Raw genomic sequence first — 21,133 nt, 5'->3', positions numbered from 1 at the left:
TAATGAGCTGAAATGGCTGAGGCGTGGATTTTAATGGAGGAAAAAGGCAGGCCCTTGTGAAGCATCTCAGTTAAGTATTGTAAAATCTGAGTTAAATTGGGTGCTGCTGTGCTCATCCCTTGAGATTGGTTCCAGGCACAGAATCTTTTCCATTTTTCAGCATAAGATTTTCTAATACTAGGCCTACTTGCCTCTAAGATGACATCCATCACAGGTTTGCTGAGGGATGGTAAGGGAGAGTTTAAGTAATTAGCCAGGCTGCAAGGTTCAGTGTTGGAAGTTGAGGGTGCAGAATCTGGTTCTCCTGCTGAAACAGTAGGGAAGGAGTCTGAGGCAGGTGCCATGGAGATAACTGTGACACACTACACAGGAGGGGGTACCAGTGTTGGTGCTGCCAGTCTGGAGCAATTAAAATCATCCTTGGTTTGTCCTGTTTGACTTTTAGAAGTTCTTTGGAGAGCAGAGGCAGCGGGAGGAAGGCATAGACTGATTTTTCCAGCTGAAGGACAGAGCATCCACTTTCCAGGCTTGTTTGTGGGGAGTCCTTGTGCAAAAATTTGTCCAATTGGTAGTTCTGGGGGGAGGCAAACCGGTCTATATCTGGGCTCCCCCATTCGCTTGTCAACATGTTGAAAATCCTTGGTTCCAGTTTCCACTCGTGTGGGTCCATGAGGTTTCTGCTTAGTCCGTCTGCCAGTGTATTTAATTTTCATGGCAGGAATTGAGATTGCAGGTGCACTTGATAGCTCAAGGCTGTGTTCCACAATGCCATGGCTAGTCTGCAGAGGGGGTAAGAATGTGTACCCCCCTACTTGTTTATGTATCACATAACCGTGGTGTTGTCCGTCTTTACCATTAGTTGTCCTGGAAAAATGTAGTCCTTGAAGGCTGTCAGAGCATTCTGTACAGCTAGCATTTCTTTTTGATTGATATGCAGGTGCATTTGACTTGGGTTCCATTTGCCCTGAATGCACTTCCCTGCCAGGTGAGCCCCCCATGCATAGTCTGATACATCTGTTGTTAGGGTTTGGGCGGCAGGGTGTGGTGTGAATGGTAGTCCCTTGTTTTGGTGGCAGTCCTCTGCCCACCAAAGGAACTCTAGGCGTAGGCAAGGTATGATAGGAATCATTGTTTCTAGTCTGTGAGAATGTTGACTCAATAGGCTTTTTAGATACCACTGTAGTTTCCTCATATGCAGTCTTGCATATGGAATTAGAAGAATGCAGGAGGCCATGAACCCCAAGGCTTGCAGTATTTGTCTTGCAGATACCAGGGTTTTTGTGGCCACTTGTTTAAAGTAGGTTGTCAAATGAATTTGCTTTTCTACAAGTAATGCAATTATTAACTTTTACTGACATCAGTAAGGAGCAAGAAAAAGTTTCCCCAGTGGGGTACTTAGCTTTTAGTCGAAGACTTCAGTTCTGAAACTCGAAAACAAAACTTTCAGGAGTCGGCTGACCGACACTTGCGAACTGCTTCGGGCACCACACGGCAAGAAAGACTGATGTAATGGCATCGGCTGCATGTTTTATACCCCTGACGACCTGATGTCATGGAAGAAGGGGACAGCAGCTGACGCAGGACCCAAGACTTTGTTAATCAGGATGACTGAGGGCAACCTGCAAGCAAATATAATGACTGCAACAGTGAAACATGAAGAACATCAGGGGTAGTTTTAGGGTTAAGAGTTTGCACACGAGTTAGGTACAGCATGGGAGCAAGTCTAGACCAATTTATTCATGTATGCTAACCTTAACCCCAATGCCTGCCCCTAATCTCAGCCCTACACATTACATAAGTAAAACCCCTTTACCCTAAAAGTGCTACTACACAACATAAAAGGGCACAGAACACACATAACACCAAACATACACAACACTGACTCTTATCTCTTGCCTTAACCCGTGATACATGCACATGCATACTAAATTCTATAACACAGGCTTGCACATCTTCACAACCACCACTTTTTCATTCAAACATCACTTCTCCTACACACTCATACTTACCTACATTATATAAAACTTTCATTTAGCCATATGTGATTTACACAAAAGATAATTCACCACTTTACATTCTGTTGTTTTTACACTCAAAAACCTTTCAACCAAATGACTATTCAACCTTTTGAGTGACACCCTCTGTACCAAAGTCATGCCAAAACTTGTCCTACCCATGCAGTGCGCATTAACTTGTAGTGTTTTGTAAAGGTGTGCCATGTAGACCACACAGCTGCTTATAAAAATGTATTGGGCAGAAACATTTCAGTAATAAGCTGCAGATGTAATCACTGCCTCAGAACAATGAGCACTTTATTTGCCTTATACATATCCGTAGGTTCATAGGTACTTACTAGGCTATTGATCTGTGAAGATCTTCAGAAACTGAGCCTTACATTCCCATGGGAGGCTTTAGCCTTTATATTTTGCACATGAATAACCCAGAGACTGGCCAAACAAGGATATGATGGGACATTTACAGGTTTCCCCTATCCATGAAGGACAGGGGTGCTAAAATGGGGGGGGTGAATTTGTGGTTATGCATCTATCCATCCAAGTTACACTGGAACAGAGTAGGAGAAGTGCTTAGCTTTATGTGGAGTGGAAGGCAGCTCCATAAAAGTGGTATTCTCTGTGATATAAACTGATCCCTCTAATATGTTCAATTTATTTTGCAAAAGATATTGAGATCACATGAGCAGGTGTTAATGATACTACTGGACTTTCAAATGTGTAAAAGGTTTGACAGACTAGGGTCTGCTTAAGTCTTGCTCTTATGGCAGAGATCATCTTGCAGTAGCCTGTATGATACTGAAATGAGGGCTAAGACACTGACAAAGTATGAGCAGTTAAGACTTAGGCCTTTGATTTTTAGTGAGAATGTATGCCTGAGATCAGCATATAGTCGATATGGAAACCCTTTGAATATGAGTGTGTTTAATATCAATACAACAATGTAATTAGACTTTAATGCAATGATATCATACCTCCCAACCATACAGAATTACTCAGATTTTACCGAGTTTTGGGGTCCAAATAATGGGATGCCACGATTCCCAGGTGGCACCCCTTTATTTCCCAGCTTTTTTTTAATTTTTTTTTTTTTCACTTTTTGAGCTGAAGTTATCATGTGTGCGATGATGTCAGCTCTGTCAGCCTGTCGGAATTGAGCTCAAGGGCTCACATTTCCGGTTTCTGCCCAGGAAGGACTTTTGTGAGCGCAAGCGGGAATGGACTGTTTACGAGTGCAAGCGAGAACTGGAACTGAACTGCCCAGAAAGGATGAAAGTACTGCAGAGCTACCTGAGTGAGTAGAAGGACCTTTGAGAGTGCAAACAGGAATGGACTGCCCAGGAATGACGGTTTCTGTGAGTGGAACTGGGAATTGGAACTGAACTGCACTGCAGAGCTACCTGAGTGAGCGGACTGCTTTGAATTAAGGTAGGGAATTGCAGAGCTACTTGAGCACGTGGGCTGCTTTGAATTGAATGCTGGCTGTACTGCAGTGTTTGTGTGTGTGTGTGTGTGTGTGTGAATGCCCCAGGTGAATACACCTGGTAGCTCCAGGTACTCAGGCTCAAACCCTGTACCTTGAGTACAGGCAAAAAGAGCCTAAAGTCCCCAGTCACCACCACTTGTCAATTTATGTCTCACATTTTTGTTCTGTTCCTCATAAAATCTGTGGTTTTCTGGACTTTCGTGGCAAATCAGTGAATGACTGAATTCACTGATGACAGGGCTTTTGAATTTCAGACTTCATATTCTTCAGAAAATAAATGGTAACACAAAACCTTTTATACTAGCAATTTTCTAAGTTTATAAGGTGTGTGTGTGTGTGTGTGTGTGTGTGTGTGTGTGAATACACCTGGTGCCTAGAGGTACTCAGGCTCAAACCCTGTACCCTGGGTACAGGTAAAAAGAGCCTAAAATCCCTAGCCACCACCACTTGTGAAATTATACCTCATATTTTTGTTCTGTTTCTCATTAAATCTATGGTTTTCAGGATTTTTGTGGCAAATCAGTGAAGGATTGAATTCACTAATGACAGGCATTTGAATTTCAGATTTCATATTCTTCATAAAATAAATGTTAACACAAAACCTTTTATACTAGCAATTTTCTAAGTTTATAAGGTGTGTGTGTGTGTGTGTGTGTGTGTGTGTGTGTGTGTGTGTGTGTGTGTGTGTGTGTGAATACAGCTGGTGGCTAGAGGTACTCAGGCTCAAATACTGTACCTTGGGTACAGATAAAAAGAGCCTAAAGTCCCTAGCCACCACCATTTGTGAATTTATGCCTTGTAGTTTTTTTCCATTCCTCATAAAATCTGTGGTTTTCAGGATTTTTGTGGCAAATCACTAAAGGACTGAACTCACTAATGACAGGCATTTGAATTTCAGACTTCATATTCTTCAGAAAATAAATGGTAACACAAAACATTTTATTCTGCCAATTTTCTAAGTTTAGAAGATCAGTATTTGAGATCTGTCCCTATTTTGGGGCTGTATTCCCCCATTATTGGCTTTGTCCAGGTTTTTTGTGATAAGACATTGAGACTTATGGTGAGAAGTGAGAACTGAATTCTGTATTCCCCCATTATTGGCTTTGTCCAGGTTTTTTGTGCTAAGAGGTTGAGAGCTATCGTAATGGTGAGAAGTGAGAGCTAAATTCACTAAATGATAGTCAATTAAGTTTCAGTCTTCCTATTTTTCAGGGAACTGCTGATTTGGCATAGTGGTATGTTGCTCTGACTGCAGTACACAGGTTCCTGGGTTCAAGTCGTGGCAATGAAATGCATGGCGGTAACATAACATTTTATTCTAGCAACTTTCCAAAATTACACAAGCAATGTTTAAAATGTGTCCCTGGTTTTTGGCCTTTTGCCCCCCTCCAAAAAAAAAACAAAAAAACAAAAACTGAAATTGAAAATAAGTGCAAGAAGCTGTGCAATATATAAATATATAGAAGTAGACTTTTATGATGGAAATGTTCTGAACTGGACAGTTTTGTCATTATTGTTTCATGCATTTTGTTTCATTGCCTACTAGAAAAATGTTCAAACAATAAATTTAAAATGTGTTCCAAGTCTAACAAGTGTGCTATATTATACAAGAAAGATAATTTAATAAAGTTAGGAAGGTGTATCAAATAACACATGTATGTTTCTTGTTTTGTGTGCAAGGGGCCTATGATTTGAAAACAGCCCAAAGGTAATTTTTATCCACCACTGGCCAGATGCATTTTCCTTGGATGTGGTGTGGGTTTTAATGCTGTTTCAATGAATGTGAGTTTCAAGGGCAGAGACATTTTAATGCTAAGTCTATTTTCAATGTGAGACAGTAGTGATTGCTTTGTTTAGCAGATGTCTATTAGTGTTTGTGCACTGTGCTATAAAATGTAAAAATAAAATCCAAATAATCACTGTAGAAGTAAAGCAGTATGCACACATTAGTGTTTATGGTAAATGGGGCGAAATAGCCAGGTAATGGGACATTGGAATGGCTGCAGGCGGACTCTGGTGCCATATTTTGGTTGTCTGTTCTTCAGTTTGCAATTTGAAATTTGGTATCCCACAACTCCATTGGAGTAGGTGGGGTTACGTAATTATGTATGCAATTTTTATGTTAATCAGCATACAGATTTGTACCTATTTTTCATGGGCCTTGTCCAGACTTTTGATGTTTCCAGGTTGAGAGGTATGAATTATATAGATCCTAAACATCGAACATCTAATATTCAACCAAATCTTTTTTTCATTCAGGGAGCAAGCCCTTCTGTGTCTCCCACACCCCTTGCTGCTAACAAAACCAATTATGAGACTGCACTACAGTGGGTAAAGGGCAAATTGCCCAAACCCTGCTATTCCTTGATCTCGCTCAAAACAAAATGTTACAGCAAAAGAACAGACAGAGGCCAAGCTGATAGGCCTTATCTGTTTAGAATAAAATGAAAACTGATATTTTTTTCTGAAATAACTAATCCTCCTATGATAATATCTGAGCTACCTGTGTACACCCAGCAGACACAGACTACCATATCCACTGTTCCAGTAACTTAGGAAAAAAATGTTGGCTGAACGGTCTGATTAAGCATTACTGTTGACACAATTTTGGCACAAAAAAATGATTTATCTTAAAAAAAAAACTTTCACAGTATCACATTAAAATGCAGTGATTTACGTCTTAAACAATCTACTGAAATCCTTCTGTCAGAAGTAAATCAATCAGCAACAGCTTTCAATGATAAGTACTTTAATTTCACTGCATATACTGGTCCAACAAGAGTGATTAAAGCAACTTGCCTGCCATAAAGTTTATATTGCAAGGGAAAATGTACTGTCTTATTAACATTCATAAGAAAAGAGCTCCTAATGGAAGATCTTACTAGAAGATTCCAATGTTAGCTGAAAGACAACTGGTACACAAGATGAGACTGCAAAACAAGGACTTTGATAGACGATTAAGCCACATCTGAATAAGAACGAAACAGTCTAATAACCTTGGAATTAGACAATGTAAAGGATCTTGACATTGTGAAATGGTCCAAGAAATGAATGAGATTTACTTTTATTGCTAAGGTTTTGTTACATATATTAGGTCTTTCAGTTTCCTTTAACTCATTCAGTCCTTATTATGAGGAGGCTAATTAATCCCCCTTCCTGAAGCCTTTTAAACCATAAAAAAAGCTTAATGTTTTTTCCCAAATCCTCTGTTAACAGCAAACATCATATAATTTGCAATATCTCATAAACAGCAAACCTTATAAAACTGTAAAATAAGAAAGCTGTTTATTATATAATGAGTTCTGCACTGGTATTAGTATCAAAAGAGTACCCACTGACCCTGAATTTATACTGCCTATTTATGAAAGAAAAATTGTATTTTATTTGTCAAAAAAGTACTGTTGTGAAACAACCAAAAAAAAAACAGCTGTAATACTGCAAATGTTCAAATCAGCCCAAATATTTCAATGAGTAAATTGTTCACTTGCGCAAGAACTTTCCAGTGATGTGTGACAAGATTGGGTAGCACACTGTCATCTACTAATAATGAAGAATGAATGAAAATAAGAAGTTATGTACTCACCATAACGTTCCATCTGAGTAGGTGACTTCATTTGTCTGCAACCTTTGGGTCTTGAATCAGACTTCGGATCCGAGCCGTCAACTTATTTTACAGCTTATGGATCCGAGCTCCTAGCTCCTCCCCTTACCCATAATCCTCTGCCAACCCTGACTGACCTCATATGAAGTTTGCCCTTATACCAAAATTCAGACCAAAAGCTTCCCGAAAGGGACCAAGAAAGGACATTCAAGAATTAACTTCTGAAGGCCAGGGGGAAGGAGGGGGGATGGTTGCAGACAAATGAAGTCACCTACTCAGATGGAATGTTATGGTGAGTACATAACTTCTTAATATGAAGTAGGGACTTCATTTGTCAGCAACCTTTGGGACAGAGTCCCCAGCTACCTGAATCTTGGGTGGCCATCATGGAAGGATGTTCCGGAGCACTGCGGAGCCAAAGGATGCTCTCCCTCTGAAAATAATGTCCAGCTTATAATGATTGATAAAGGTATGAGATGAGGCCCAAGTGGCTGCAGAGCAAATATCATCCAAAGATACTCTAGATCTAAAGGCAGCAGAAGTAGATATGGAGTGAGTAGAATGCGCCAGTACTCCCTGAGGTGCGGGCCTCCCAGAAGTTTCATAGGCCAGAAGAATACACTGTGAAATCCATCGTGATAAGGTGACCTTAGAAATAGCTTTACCCAAATTGAATTTGGCAAAGGAAATGAACAACTGATCGGATGGTCTGTGACCAGCAGTCCTATGAATGTAGAAGCACAGTTGTCTGTGCACGTCTAAGGAATGCAGCTTGTATTCTCCTTTATTCTGGTACTTAGGGAAGAAAACTGGCAGGTTAATGGACTGATTGATATTGGTTTCTGAGGCCACCTTAGGAAGAAAGGAGGGATTGGTCCTGAGGTACACTCTATCCTGATGAAAAATCAAGTAGGGAGGTTTTGCACAAAGGGCCTGAAGTTCGGAAACTCTTTTCGCTGAAGTGATGGTGACCAGGAACGCCGTTTTCCAGGAAAGATATTTAAGTTCGGCCAAGGCAGCTGGTTCAAAGGGAGGGGCAGTCAAGGCTTGAAGGACTAGTGATAGATCCCAAGGGGGTACAGCTTCCTTGACAGGAGGCCTGAGCAGGAAAGTACCCTTGAGGAAGGTTTTACATAATTTTGCAGTCATCAAGGGACCTGTCTCGTGTCCCACATGGTAATGAGAAATGGCTGCCAATTGAACCTTGACCGTAGAACAGCTAGCTCCCCGTTGAAAAAGTCCGGTGAGGAAATCCAAGACGGACGGTAACAAAGCCGTGAAGGGGTCTATGTTATGCTGTTCCGCCCAGATGGAAAAACGCTTCCATTTACTGCAACAGACTTTTCTAGTGGAAGGTCTATGTGCTGCCACCAAGATGGCTTTAACTGGTGAAGAGATGCCGGGAGTCCTGACTAAGAGTGGAACTGGAGCAGCCAAGCTGTCAGCTTCAGGTTGTCCAGATCCGGGGTCAGTAGACCTAAGGGATGGGATATTAGATCCGGAATGGGATCCAGAATCCAGGGAGGATTCACCAGATGAGACCACAGGTAAGGGAACCAAGTTTGACGAGGCCAGAATGGGGCAATGAGGATCATTCTGCTCCCCAACCGAGAGGCTTTCTGTATAAGTTTCAGCATCAGGGGTAGAGGAGGATAGGCATAAAGTAGACCGGGAGGCCAAGCATGCACTAGAGCGTCTCTCGGGGTTTCCTTGAGGGGGGAAATCAGAGCGAAGAAGCTGGAGCATTTCGTATTTGAGGGACTGGCAAAAAGATCGCAGCAGGGTTGCCCCCATTCGGTAAAAATCCGCTTCGCTACCTGGGAATTGAGAAACCACTCATAAGGGGAAAGAATAGTGCGTCTGAGCTTGTCCGCAAGAATGTTGGACCTTCCCAGAATGTGCGTTGCGATAAGGAAGCGGTTGGTGGAGATTGCCCATTCCCACACCCTCATGGCCTCTCGACAGAGAGGGTAGGACCTGGTTCCCCCCTGTTTGTTGATGTACCAGACAACTGACATGTTGTCCTTCTGTATCGCAATAGTTCCTACAGGGAGAAGGTTCTGAAGTGCTTGCAAAGCCAACAGCACCGCCCTCATCTCCAGAACACTGATATGCAAGGAGGTCTCTGTGTCGTTCCACGTGCCTTGGACCGTGCTGCCTGAGCAATGCCCCCCCACCCGAGGAGAGAGGTGTCCGTGGTCACAGTGGCGAGGGGAGGCGGCATGCAGAAGGGTCGTCCCGTATGGAGGTCCAGGGACTGGAGCCACCATAAGAGGGCCCTCCTGCAAGCCCTGCTGAGTGAGATAGGGTGACTGAGGGGAAGAAACTGAAAGGACCATTGGACTAAAAGGGTCCACTGTAGCACCCTCATATTTAGACGAGCGCATGGAAGAAGAGTTATTGCTGCCGCCATGGAGCCTAGAGCCCTCAGGACCAATTCCGCCGGTGGGGCTTTTGATTGGAGGATGGCCCGCACATGAAGCCTCAGGTTTTGAAGTCGCTCCGAAGTGAGGAACGCTCGCAGACTTCTCGTATGTAGTTTGGCCACTATGAACTCTATCACTTGTGTCAGAGCAAGGGAGGATTTGTCCATGTTGATCGTAATGCCTAGTTGGGGAGCTAGCCAGAGAAAGTAATTTCTGGCTGCGCAGAGTAGATGCCTTGTTGGGGCGGACAGGAGCCAGTCGTCCAGGTACGGGAAGACCTGCATTCCCTGGAGTCTCAGGTGGGTCGCTATCACTGCTAACACTTTGGTAAACACCCTGGGGGCTGTGGTGAGACCAAAGGGAAGGACCCTGAACTGATAGTGACTGGCTCCCAGCTGGAAGCGGAGAAACCTCCTGGATCGTCTGTCCATTCAAATGTGGTAGGACGCATCCTTGAGGTCTATTGAGCACATCCAGTCACTCTCCCGCAAGAGGGGGAGAATGGACTGAAGGGTGACCATCCGGAATTTTTCTTTGGTTACTGACAGGTTCAAGAGTGAAAGGTCGAGAATCGGTCTCAAGTCCCCCGTCTTTTTTTAGCACCAGAAAGAACCTGGAGTAAAACCCTAATCCGAGCTGATCTGGGGGGACGGGCTGGATGGCTCTTTTTTTCTAGCAGTTGCTGAATTTCTGCAGCTGCCGCCTCCCTCTGCTCGGGTGGTACATCGGGGAGGTTTTTGAGTCTGGGGACATGGTGCAGTGGAATTTTGTAACCTCTGGATATGATACGAAGCACCCAGCGATCTGACGTAATGGACTCCCAAGCCACCAGGTGCTTAGAGATGCGCCCCCCGACTGCCTCCAGAGTGGAGCAGTCGGGCAACCCCTCAGGGCTGCTGCGTGGGCAGAACAGAGAAGGTTTCTCTGGACCCAAAATTTTTCGGGGCCCCTCTGCCTCTAGGGCGGCGTCCTCCCTGTCCTCCTCTGCCACGGAAGGACTGGATGTCCGGAGCAGGATGGGAATGTTGCGATTTCCAGAACCACATCTTCTTCTGTCCCTTTTGGTTCTTGGAGAAGGACCTCTGGGGAGCACAGAAGCGGACTCCGATGGCAGACAACGTCTTCCCGTCCTTTTCGCTCTGGACAAGTGTCTCGCGAACGGTCTTGCCAAACAAGGCAGAACCATCAAAGGGGGCATTCGCAAAGGATGCTTTAAAGGGCTCCGCAAAGTCACAATGTCGGAGCCAGGCCTGACGTCTCATGACTAGACCCGCTCTAGCGCTCCCTCTGTCGAGTGGGACAAAAGCCGCATAGAGGTATTTGAAACAGATCTTAGAGTGGCAATACGAGTGGAGTACAACTGCTTGTCCTCCGCCGACATGGACTCTGGGGGGGAAGCAGCATATTCTTTGATAAGATCTCGCTGCATCCTGATGACATGTGCCATGTAGTTCAGGGACCTTACTGAGAAGGTCGCTGAACTAAATACCCACTTCCCGAGGCGATCCATCGAGCGGGACTCCTTGCTCGGTGGATGGACCGAGGGGCTCTCCTGAGCTAATTGCCTCTTGGTGGCTGCCGCCATCAACATGGTATCTACGGGGGGACCCTTGCTCCAATGGGACTGGTCTGCAGGGGGACTCAAAATTCTATCCGGTCATTTGGGGACTGGCTCCACAGTATCCGGCTCCTTCCATGCCCTGGTGATAAGGTCCACCAGAGGGTCGGCCGGAGGGGACACCCAAGAGGTAGACGAGCCTGCTTTGAATGCCTCCAGGAACACGGACTCGTCGGAGGAAGCCTTGGGGGCAGACCACCCCCCCTGATCCTGAGCATTTCCATGATGTCTCCAAAGGAGACATCCTCAGGGGGGTGACCTTAGGGAGCCTTCCCCTTCATCCAAGTCTGTGCCCTCTGTTAAGGACTCGGGGGAGTCCACGTGTCTCCTCTTACACTTATGCTTGCGAGGCACTTCCTCGGGGGGACTGTCCGAGGAGGTCTCACCAGCAATATCCTGTTCCAGTGGAACAACCTGGGACATCAAAGCAGGCTGTCCCTGTGGCCGGGTGATGGAAGCTTGATCCAGCAGAGAGGGAGTGCAGGGTGGAGCCGATGCAAGGACTGGGGGTCCAGATGCTCTCAACAGAGCCCTCTCCACTGCATCGAAGGCCGAGGGGGAGCCGCTCTCCCTGGGGTCGGAAAGCAGACTCCCATTCAGATCCGATGAAGGGATCGAAACCGGCGCCGAGGACATCGGATCCGAAGGACCCGTGTGCTCTTACCTGGACGGAGCTGAAGGCACACTGAATCCCTCGGATGCGAAGCTCGGCCCACGGCTCCGAGAGGTCGGATCCAACGAAGGACCCGACAGACTCGAGGGCAGGGTTGGATCCGAAGTACCCAGTACTGTCGGCGCTGACCCACCCCCAGCTCAAACACTGCCCGGCTCCGAGCGCTCCGAACCCGGGAAGCGGGTCGGAGAAGGAGCTATCGGGGCAAAAAAAGGTGTCGTGCTCCCCCCCGAAGGAGGGGGAGGCAAGAGCACTCCCATCTGCAGCTGGGTCTGGATGAACCTTCTCATCATCCGGTCCAAGTCTGCATCAGAAAGACTGTAAGTAGATCTCGACGAGGCCACCGAGGCGGGCCGGGAATGCCGCCTCGATGACTTAGACGGAGATCGGGTCTCCTCCTCCTCGGGTCCCGGGGAAAAGCAAGGGGATCGGATCCAAGGAGGAGGGGACCTGGAAGCTGTGGAGGGAGAAGCCCGCTTAGCTGGGGGTGCCGAAGCGGAGGCCTCGGCCTGCCGCTTGTGGTGCTTCTCCCTCCTTGCCTCCCTTTCCTCCGGTGACTTAGTGGGAGTTTGAGTCCTGGCCAGGGGAAGGGGGGCAAGAGTGGCTACCACCGAGGACTGAGGAGGAGCCACGGGAGTACCGGAGGCTGAAGCCGAATCCGGGGCAAAAGTCCCGCCAGAACCAGCTTCGATCTCCGCTCTTTCAGTGCCCTGGGGTTGAATGCTGTGCAAATGGAACACCCAGAGGACAGGTGTTCAACCCCAAGGCACCGAACACACCGAGTGTGGCCATCCGCCGGTGAAAGCTTATGGCCACACTTGGTGCACTTAGAAAAAAAAGGGTTTTGGGGCCTCCGACATTAGAAAAAATAAAGTAAACTACACAAACACACCAGGCCCCAAAAACACAAGCAACACACACACACTCTACGAACCAGCGAGGGGAGGAATTACACTAAAAATTAATAAAATTAACGAAAAGGGATCCTAAACCACCCACACTGTTCAATTAAACCAAAAAAATTTCTAATTTGACAAGTTTTGAAGACTTATCTGGTAAGTCGCCAGGAGCTCTAAAATCCAGCTGTCTTTTCTAAGAGTGGCAAACTAGATCTGGGGTCAATCAGGGTTGGCAAGGGATTATGGGTAAGGGGAGGAGCTAGGAGCTCGGATCCATAAGCTGTAAAATAAGTTGTCGGCTCGGATCCAAAGTCAGATTCAAGACCCAAAGGTTGCTGACAAATGAAGTCCCTACTTCAGATTTATGCTTATCATAGTTTTACAATATTTCAAAATAGTAGCATAGTAACCAATAAAACCATGTCTGCTACATATACATGATGATTATGACTGACAAGACTGTGTGACAATGCTGGATATAAAATGGTAGCATTTGTATGCCAGTAGGGAACACGGCTTTTACAAATTAAATCCAGATTTGAAAATATAGTAAAGATTCATAACTGTTTTACCAAACAAACCTTCATATCTTAGAAGCACTGACAACACCCACCATGTTTTAATGTAAATTTTTAACCAACACTGCTTGCATATGCCACTGCCATCATCACACATTAACACTCCATTACTGCATAATTAATGTAAATATGGAAAATGTCATACATCTCACAACTTTTGCATACACTCTTTAACAGCTCCAAACTGTGCACTCATACTGACTGCTTCACTATACATGCCTAGCAAATAATATCAGGTTTTAGACTGTAGCCTCTCCCCTCAAATGCAAGCTACCATTCATGAGATATGTAGGCTACTAGAATATTGTTACTAATAACAAAATGCATCTCTTACATAGGAATCTGTCTTTGCTTTCTGATACCCCTCCTTGCATATGACTCCCCCATAATGACAGTATCACACTTTATTTTTGCATGATTAATGTAAATATTAAAGTCATGTTTTTCATACCTTTTTCCAAACACTCATAAGTCCATTCCTATACACCCCACACTAACTGTTTCACTGATTTGCATCATTAATGTAAATAATTACAACAGTCATAGTTTTCATACCTTTTTCAAACACTCAGTAACCTCCAACCGTATACATCCCACACAATGTTTCACTGTGCTTGCCTGTCTAATCCGGTCAGCTTTTAGACAGTATCTTGTTTCCTCATCAGTACCTACTGTTCATGAACTATTGGGCTCAATATTAGAAAACTGTTACTATACAATGAGCCCCCCATTAATATTCCAAAATGTGCATGCTGATTGGCCAGCGTGCCCACTATAAATCCCACAATATACCAAAGGAAAAAGGTCTAGTCGCCCAGACTTTTTTCCATTGGTATAAAGTCCTCAAAACATTTTTTTAGCAAATAAAAAAGAAACAAAGAAAAAATGGGGCAACGGAGACTTTCTTTTCTCTGTTGCTTTGGTCATTGTATAATAGCAATAACCAGCTCCATGGTTGTGGTATACTGAAATTTACACACGGTGACTTTATTTAATCACTCAGGCTTCGCCCTCATGATTAAACCACACCAACTGTGGGTAAATCTTCAATATACCACACCACGCCATTGGTTACTGCTTTAATATTAATACAGTGTACCTTTTTCTTACTGTGTTTGCCTTACCCAACTGTGCTTAGCACCATTTGTTGTTAGAGATGCCCAGTGTTCTAATCTAGCAGTTTGCACACTGGATTGAGGCTATAAGCTGCTAACAATCTGCTTCCAACAGACAAGGGTTTATTCCTTCAGCTCGCATTTGCCTACTATGTGACTCTGAGCAAGTCACTTAACCAGCCAGTGCTCTGGGGACAATTAGGAAAATGCACTAGGCTTCTCAATCTTCTCCTTGAACACGTCTAGTAAATACCTATTAATCTATAAACCTGTGAGCACCCACTGCATGCACAGTCCCCCACTAATATGACAGTATCACACTCCATTTTATGATTTATTAATGCAAATCTGGGAAATATTTCATATTTTTATCAAATTTTACAAACGCCTTTCATTGAACTCAAAGTTTGTGCATTCAACAGTGATGCTTTGACTATGGTGGCTATCATAACTTGTCACTTGCAGACGCCACCTCGCTTCCTGAAACATGGCATACTTTTTAGGAGATATTAGTCTCAATATCAGAATAATACTATTATTAAAATGTACATCAGATGCATAGTTCTAGTTCTTGCAGTGTTTCTCTTACCCAAATTTGCTCAGTGCCTTTTTTCTCACCAACTAATATCTGAAGAAGACCCCCCATATGACAATATCACATTAAACTCTGAGTTATTAAAATAAATATGCAGACATATGTAATATTTCTCATAACCTTTTTGCAAAACATTCTTCTTTAAATTAAGCCAGGTAAATTCCACAATGATGTTTTCATCGGGCATACCTACCAAAACATGGCACCATCTCATTATTTTTCCATTAGTAACTACAGTAAAACAAACACTGACCAGTATTTGTAAAGAATATGACAAAAATGCAAATCACCTTGCAGTGATGCGCTGAGCTGTGCCATAAAGAGATTCACTGCTGTGCATAGTCTCACAAGAGTAACATCTCATTAACTGGGAATCTGTATGACTATGAATCACTCCACTGCACAGCAGTGCCCTACCAATAAGACATCCCACAAAAGCAATGACATATACGCTCTCCTAAACACACACACACACACACACACACACACACACACACACACACACACACACACACACACACCAATCATTTATACACTGGCAGCCATGGATTCATTCACACACATGCATGCATACACTCTTATTTACAAACCACAATTACCCACATCTGTAATCTGTGCAGGGCTGATTCAAACTATTGAAATTCATGCATTCACATGGCAATTTTGCCATACATGCTTACACCTCTGCAGCCCTGTCTACATAGAACTTGCACAGTACAGATGTCTATAAAGCTCATATTATGGACATTTTTTACTATGGCAGCTTGTTGGCAAGAACATTTACAAAGGCCTTGTCCATGGAAATCTGCAATTACATGTAGATATGAACTTGCTGCCTAGAAGTGCAGAGTGGTGCTTAAAGACAGGGAAAGGGATCGGTGAATTGGAACAATCTTGTGAACATACAAGCCAGCCAGCTTTGGCTTGCAAATTCCACAAGCTGTCTGTGAACGTCATTTTTTCACAACATCTGAGAACCAAACAGCTAACAACAGAGTATCTAAATAATAATATTAGACAGTTAATGGTGCTCAGCGATAATGGACTATATCTGTGTAACCATATCAACTATTACAGCGAATGCTTCAGAATATGTCAATTCCTCCTCCTAAACCAGTTTACAAAAAAGGGAGCCCTATATAACCAACACCAATAATAAGACAATACCTGCGTCTACCATGATGTCCAAAACATATGTGACAATAGCCCTAGAAATATAACCCCACTCCACATCCTGCATCATACAAGCACTGCCACTGGAAATCATGTACAATCAGAGCTGTAGCTGGTAACCTAGTTTGGTGCCTTTCAACTCAATGTTAAGGAGAGAAAAAAAAAAGTCTGTTCTCCGATCTAGCTTTTCACCTGTTTCCTAAGGACTGCCAAGATCGATGTTACACCCATCAAGTCTTCTGCTTTGAAAAACTGTAGCAAACTGCTTGCTACATTTGTATCAAAGAGATTTCTATAAGTTGTACCACACACACACGAGACAATGAAGCATGAGATTCGGTCTTAACAAGCAGTATTTCAGTATTTGCATTCAGAAATACTGGTACAGAAATGAATGCTCTAGCAGCCGATAAGCATCTGCCAATCACACCTCTAACACCATGCACCTTGAGCAGCTGCCCCCTTCACTCCACCTTAACTACACTTCAGTGTCTAACGAATACTGTCAGACCATGGTAATGAATATCTCTAAACTACTGCAACTGTATTCAGGAAACCATATGTCTGTTACCAAAAAGAAGTTCACAAGAAAAACAAATTCAGGGAATTTTAATGACACACATGTACAAAACACAGCAAAGAATGTCACAGGCCAGCTCTTGCTACTGCCATGAGTTGAACAGCCATGGGATGGGACAACAAGTGGATCAGTTGGTCATCAGAAGGAAGGGTGACAGTGAGCAGGTTGCGGCAAATAAACTTCAGAAAAAACAAAACATATTTAAGCATTTCCTACCACTTGTGCTGGATGATTCGCTCATAAGAAGATCCTCAAAAAGCATCTCACAGCGAGAGGAAATAGTGTTGCACACATCCCTCTTTAATGCCTGCAAAAAAAGATTTAGAGAGAGTCAATAACTAGCATGTCCTGATATACAGTAGATTCATGCTGTACCAAAAGCATGTTTTTATGAAATCTGTTGTTTGCTCTTTTGTGTGTAACCTCAACATGTAAGAAGGAATTTGCAATGCAGTACAATCATTAAAAATAAAGGGAAAAAAGCAATGCTGTTTAACCAAGCATATTTTTTCAAGAACACTACAGAGACAAACAATTTTCATTGACGACTATCTACAGCATGTTCCAAGATGGCTGCACACTGATTAACAGCTTAATTATAGCTCTCCCAGTGTGAAAAGAGAAACTTAGCAGAGAAAGACAGTGGACCAAGATTTCTGGGTAAATTTCAGTAGCAGGCTAGTAAATGCACTGTCTGGATGCCAGGAAAAAAGAAGTATAGAGGACCTGAAAGAAAATCAGCTATAACAGGTGATGAAAAAATACTGACTGGGAAAGGGACTGTTCAGCAAAAAGCAGTGCAAGTTCCAGATATGACTTCCAGTAACCTAGAGGAAAGTATAAGAAAACTGCACACAGACTGGACTAAAATACATGAAACACTGATGGAGGTATGTGACTGCACAAGAAAAGATGTTTCAAAAAATAATAGACTTGGAGGACAGAGCATGTAGGGAAACCTGCAATTTTCTGCTGTACCACAGAAGCTGGAAGGAACAGACTGTATTCATTTTATGAAAGCACAAACAAGCAACTGGACTTTTATTCCACAACACAAATTGTTAATTGAAAGGGCACATCACGTATATGCTCCAAACCTGGCTATGAGAAAGCACCCTAGACCTGTAATAGTAAAGATCCAATCCCACCAACAGAAGGAGCTGATTCTGACAAAAAAGTGGGAGAAGGATAAAGTACTAAAAGTGGGAGACAGCAGAGTATTTGTAGAGAATGACTACTCATTGTACACCAGGCACAAGAGGAGTAAATTTATTCCATTATTCAGGGAATGTGGAGAAGTAGGCATGAGACTCAAACTGCTACAATCAAATAACTTCTAAATATTTTTCCCTGGAGAGATAAAATCATTTTTTGATGAACTACATGCTAAGAAAGAAATATAAAAGTTTGTCTAACAAAGTGAAATGTGAAATGGAAATTCTGCTTCTTGTTCTTCTGGTAATAAAGATGACAAAGAGACTGTGCCAATGAAATCTTTTCCAATGTTTCAATGGAAAACACTTAAGAGAAGGAAAAAATGCAAGAGTTGACTAGAAGAATCAAGAGTATGTTGGAAATGAAGCAGCGACAGGATTTGGTAGATGGAGCTGAATAAGAATAGAGCAAGAAAATCTGGAAATACTGGCCTTTCTTAGACTTTGTTAAACTTGTAGGGGACTCTAAAGCATATACCCTATTTCATGTCATTAATGTTTGTAGAATAAAATAGGTAACTTGGAAATTGACAAATGTGGGATTACAAAGCAATAATTATATTTGAAGCATGAAAGAACAAGAAAATCTGGAAACACTGGACTTTTTTGGTCTTTGTTAAACTTGTAGGGGGACTCTAAAGTATATGCCCTACTTCATGTCATTAATGTTCTGAAAAATCCTCAGGAGAGGGGAACAGGAGGTAGAAAGTTAAATGTAAGTAAAAAAGAAGTTATGTACTTAACCATAACATTCTATCTGTGTTGTCCATTTTCATTCTTCCTCAATGTATGGGTTCAGACTCGGCTGTTATTCTAGTTCCTGGCCAACAACAAACTCATGAGCTCCTTCCCAACCCATAATGCACCACCCCTAGCATCTTTCAGATCTTGTTTGCAGCTTGACAAGAAGACCATAACAATTTGTCATAATTAAAATTCAACACATGGGACATGTAGAGCTCCAAGAATTTCATTCTTCCAGAATTCACTTGTGATAAATGGAGAAGGGTGGGGAGTTGAGGAAGAATGAAAACAACAACACAGATTGAATGTTATGGTAAGTACATAACTTCTTTATCTGATTATGTCAATTTACATTCTTCCTCAACATATGGGACAGAGTCTCCAGCTATCTCAATTCATGGGCAGATTTTAATGAAGGATATTCCTGAGTATGGCTGACACAAACGTCTCTCTTTCTCATGAGAACAACTTCAATTTGTAATGAATGATAAAGGTATTAGGATTTGACCAAGTAGTTGTCCCATACCTAGACTCTGTATGTAGTCTAGACTGGAATATAGCGGAAGTGGTCACAGGTGTAGTTGAAAGAGCCTGTATTGGTTTGTTATGGAGAAATTCAAATTAATGGAGACAAACAAAATATAATCTATCAATCGCTTGGTTATAGCTGCGTTTGTGACCAATTTGCCCATTTTGTGACGCATCAAAGAAGCAAAGAATTGACCGGTCTTCCTAAGTTGTTATTTCTATGCAGGTAGAAACACCACTGTCTATAAACATCTAATAAGGGCAGCATATACTGTCTTTTATTTGGAAAGTCTGGGAAAAATAATGGCAAGTTAATCTGATTGGTTAATGCTGGATTCTGACCCTGTCCTCAATAGGAAGAAAGTATCAAATAGTGAAGTGTCCCTCCCTATCCATGTTGAAAAATAAGATGGAGACTTAGAATATAATGCTTGAAATTCTGACATTATCCAATGGAAGTAAATGCAACTAAAAGGATAGAGTTCCAGGTAAAGAATTTAAAATTACATTTGGTTGTAGTTTGAAAAAAATATTGTGTCAAAGTTCGCTGTATTAGCTTTATATCCCATGGTGGTATGGGATCTTTGTAAGGAAATCCAAGGAGAAGAAAACCATTAAAATGCTTTGCAAAGTTTAGAGGAACCAAGAAAAGAATTCTGAAAATCTACACAGAAATTCGAGAAAGGTTGTGAGTAGAAGTTAGAAATCTGATAAACTAGCATTATCTTAAACTGGCTATAAATTTAAGGACAGAATGTATTAGAGCTGTGAAAGGTTCTACTTGATACTGCTCTACTCAACAAAGTAAAATCTTCTCCATACATTTTTGTAGAGATTCCTCTTATAGAGTTGTTATGGGAAGGTAGCAAAATGAAACAGACAGATGAAAAAGAAAGTACAGGTTGCCAGGCTATCATTATACTAAGCAAAAACACATACTCAGTTTTAGGCTAGAGATGTGCAAATGAATCATGCCTGTCAGGTGAGACAGAAGTTCTGTAGACAGATCTAAAATCAAAGGTCAGTACAGAACAAAGAGGTCAAAAGAAGGGGAACCATCTTAATTGAGGTCAGTACGGTACAGTGGGGATGGCTTGTTCTTCAGCATGGCTGCTTTCTGAAGTAATCTTTATTAAGATGCATTGTAAGTGCCTACTGCATTTTACATTCTTCCACCCTGTTATTGTTGTACATGTTTAGTCTGCATAAACTGTTTCTTCCATTTAAATATGCAATTTCATTCGTGAAAGTGAATTAGTTAGCCCTTTAATCAAATCTGTTTGTAGCCTCTTAATGACATAACTGGGGAACCCCCCCCCCCCGTTACTCAGAACTGAAGCTTTGATGGAAGGAGGGAAGGTAAAAGGTCCAGATCAAACCAAAAAACTCTTGGATCTAATGTTCAAGACCCACTTTGATCCGAGGGTATCTGAAAAGAAATAGGTAATTTAAAGAGTGAATGAAAGTACCTTTCTTTTATTCGATTCCAAACCTCTCAGGAGGTACCACTGGCCAGGTAGGAAAAGGGGGCAAATTAGACTTGGCAGATGCACTCACAAATCCATGAGAAGGTGGAACTGGTTAAGACCCCCATCCGTATTTGAGCTGCAGAAAATTTCACATCATCTTATCCACATCCTGAAAAAGACAGAGCAGGAAGGGAAAACTGGAAGGAAAGGAACTAATCACCACAAGAACTGGGCCTGTTGGATCTGAGTAGGACTTAGGATCCAAAGGAGGTCCTAAAGATTTTTGCATCCCAAGAGTTTGGATGTGAAATCTTTTAAATTCTGTGGAATAAAATGTATCTGTCAGATCTGAAGGCTTAGGATCCAATGAGAAAGTAACAGCAAACCTATCAGATCCAAAAAGGACAAAGAAGCACTAGCAC

General features: G+C 42.7%; 1 protein-coding gene across 1 annotated transcript in view; it reads right to left on the bottom strand.

Annotated features, from left to right (window-relative positions):
* Positions 1-21,133, bottom strand: part of ODR4 (odr-4 GPCR localization factor homolog) — a 606,843-nt gene that overhangs the window by 88,491 nt on the left and 497,219 nt on the right. The window contains exon 11 of the mRNA XM_044085317.1: positions 16,973-17,063. Coding sequence (XP_043941252.1) covers positions 16,973-17,063 — 91 coding nt within the window. The remainder of the gene's footprint in view (positions 1-16,972; positions 17,064-21,133) is intronic.

The sequence above is a fragment of the Protopterus annectens genome, chromosome 10.part0, assembly GCF_019279795.1.
Source record: "Protopterus annectens isolate FY-2018-M chromosome 10.part0, PAN1.0, whole genome shotgun sequence".
In the NCBI taxonomy this organism is placed as follows: Eukaryota; Metazoa; Chordata; order Ceratodontiformes; family Protopteridae; genus Protopterus; species Protopterus annectens.
Note: the sequence above shows the minus strand (reverse complement) of the source record. Positions and strands in the feature narration are given on the sequence as shown.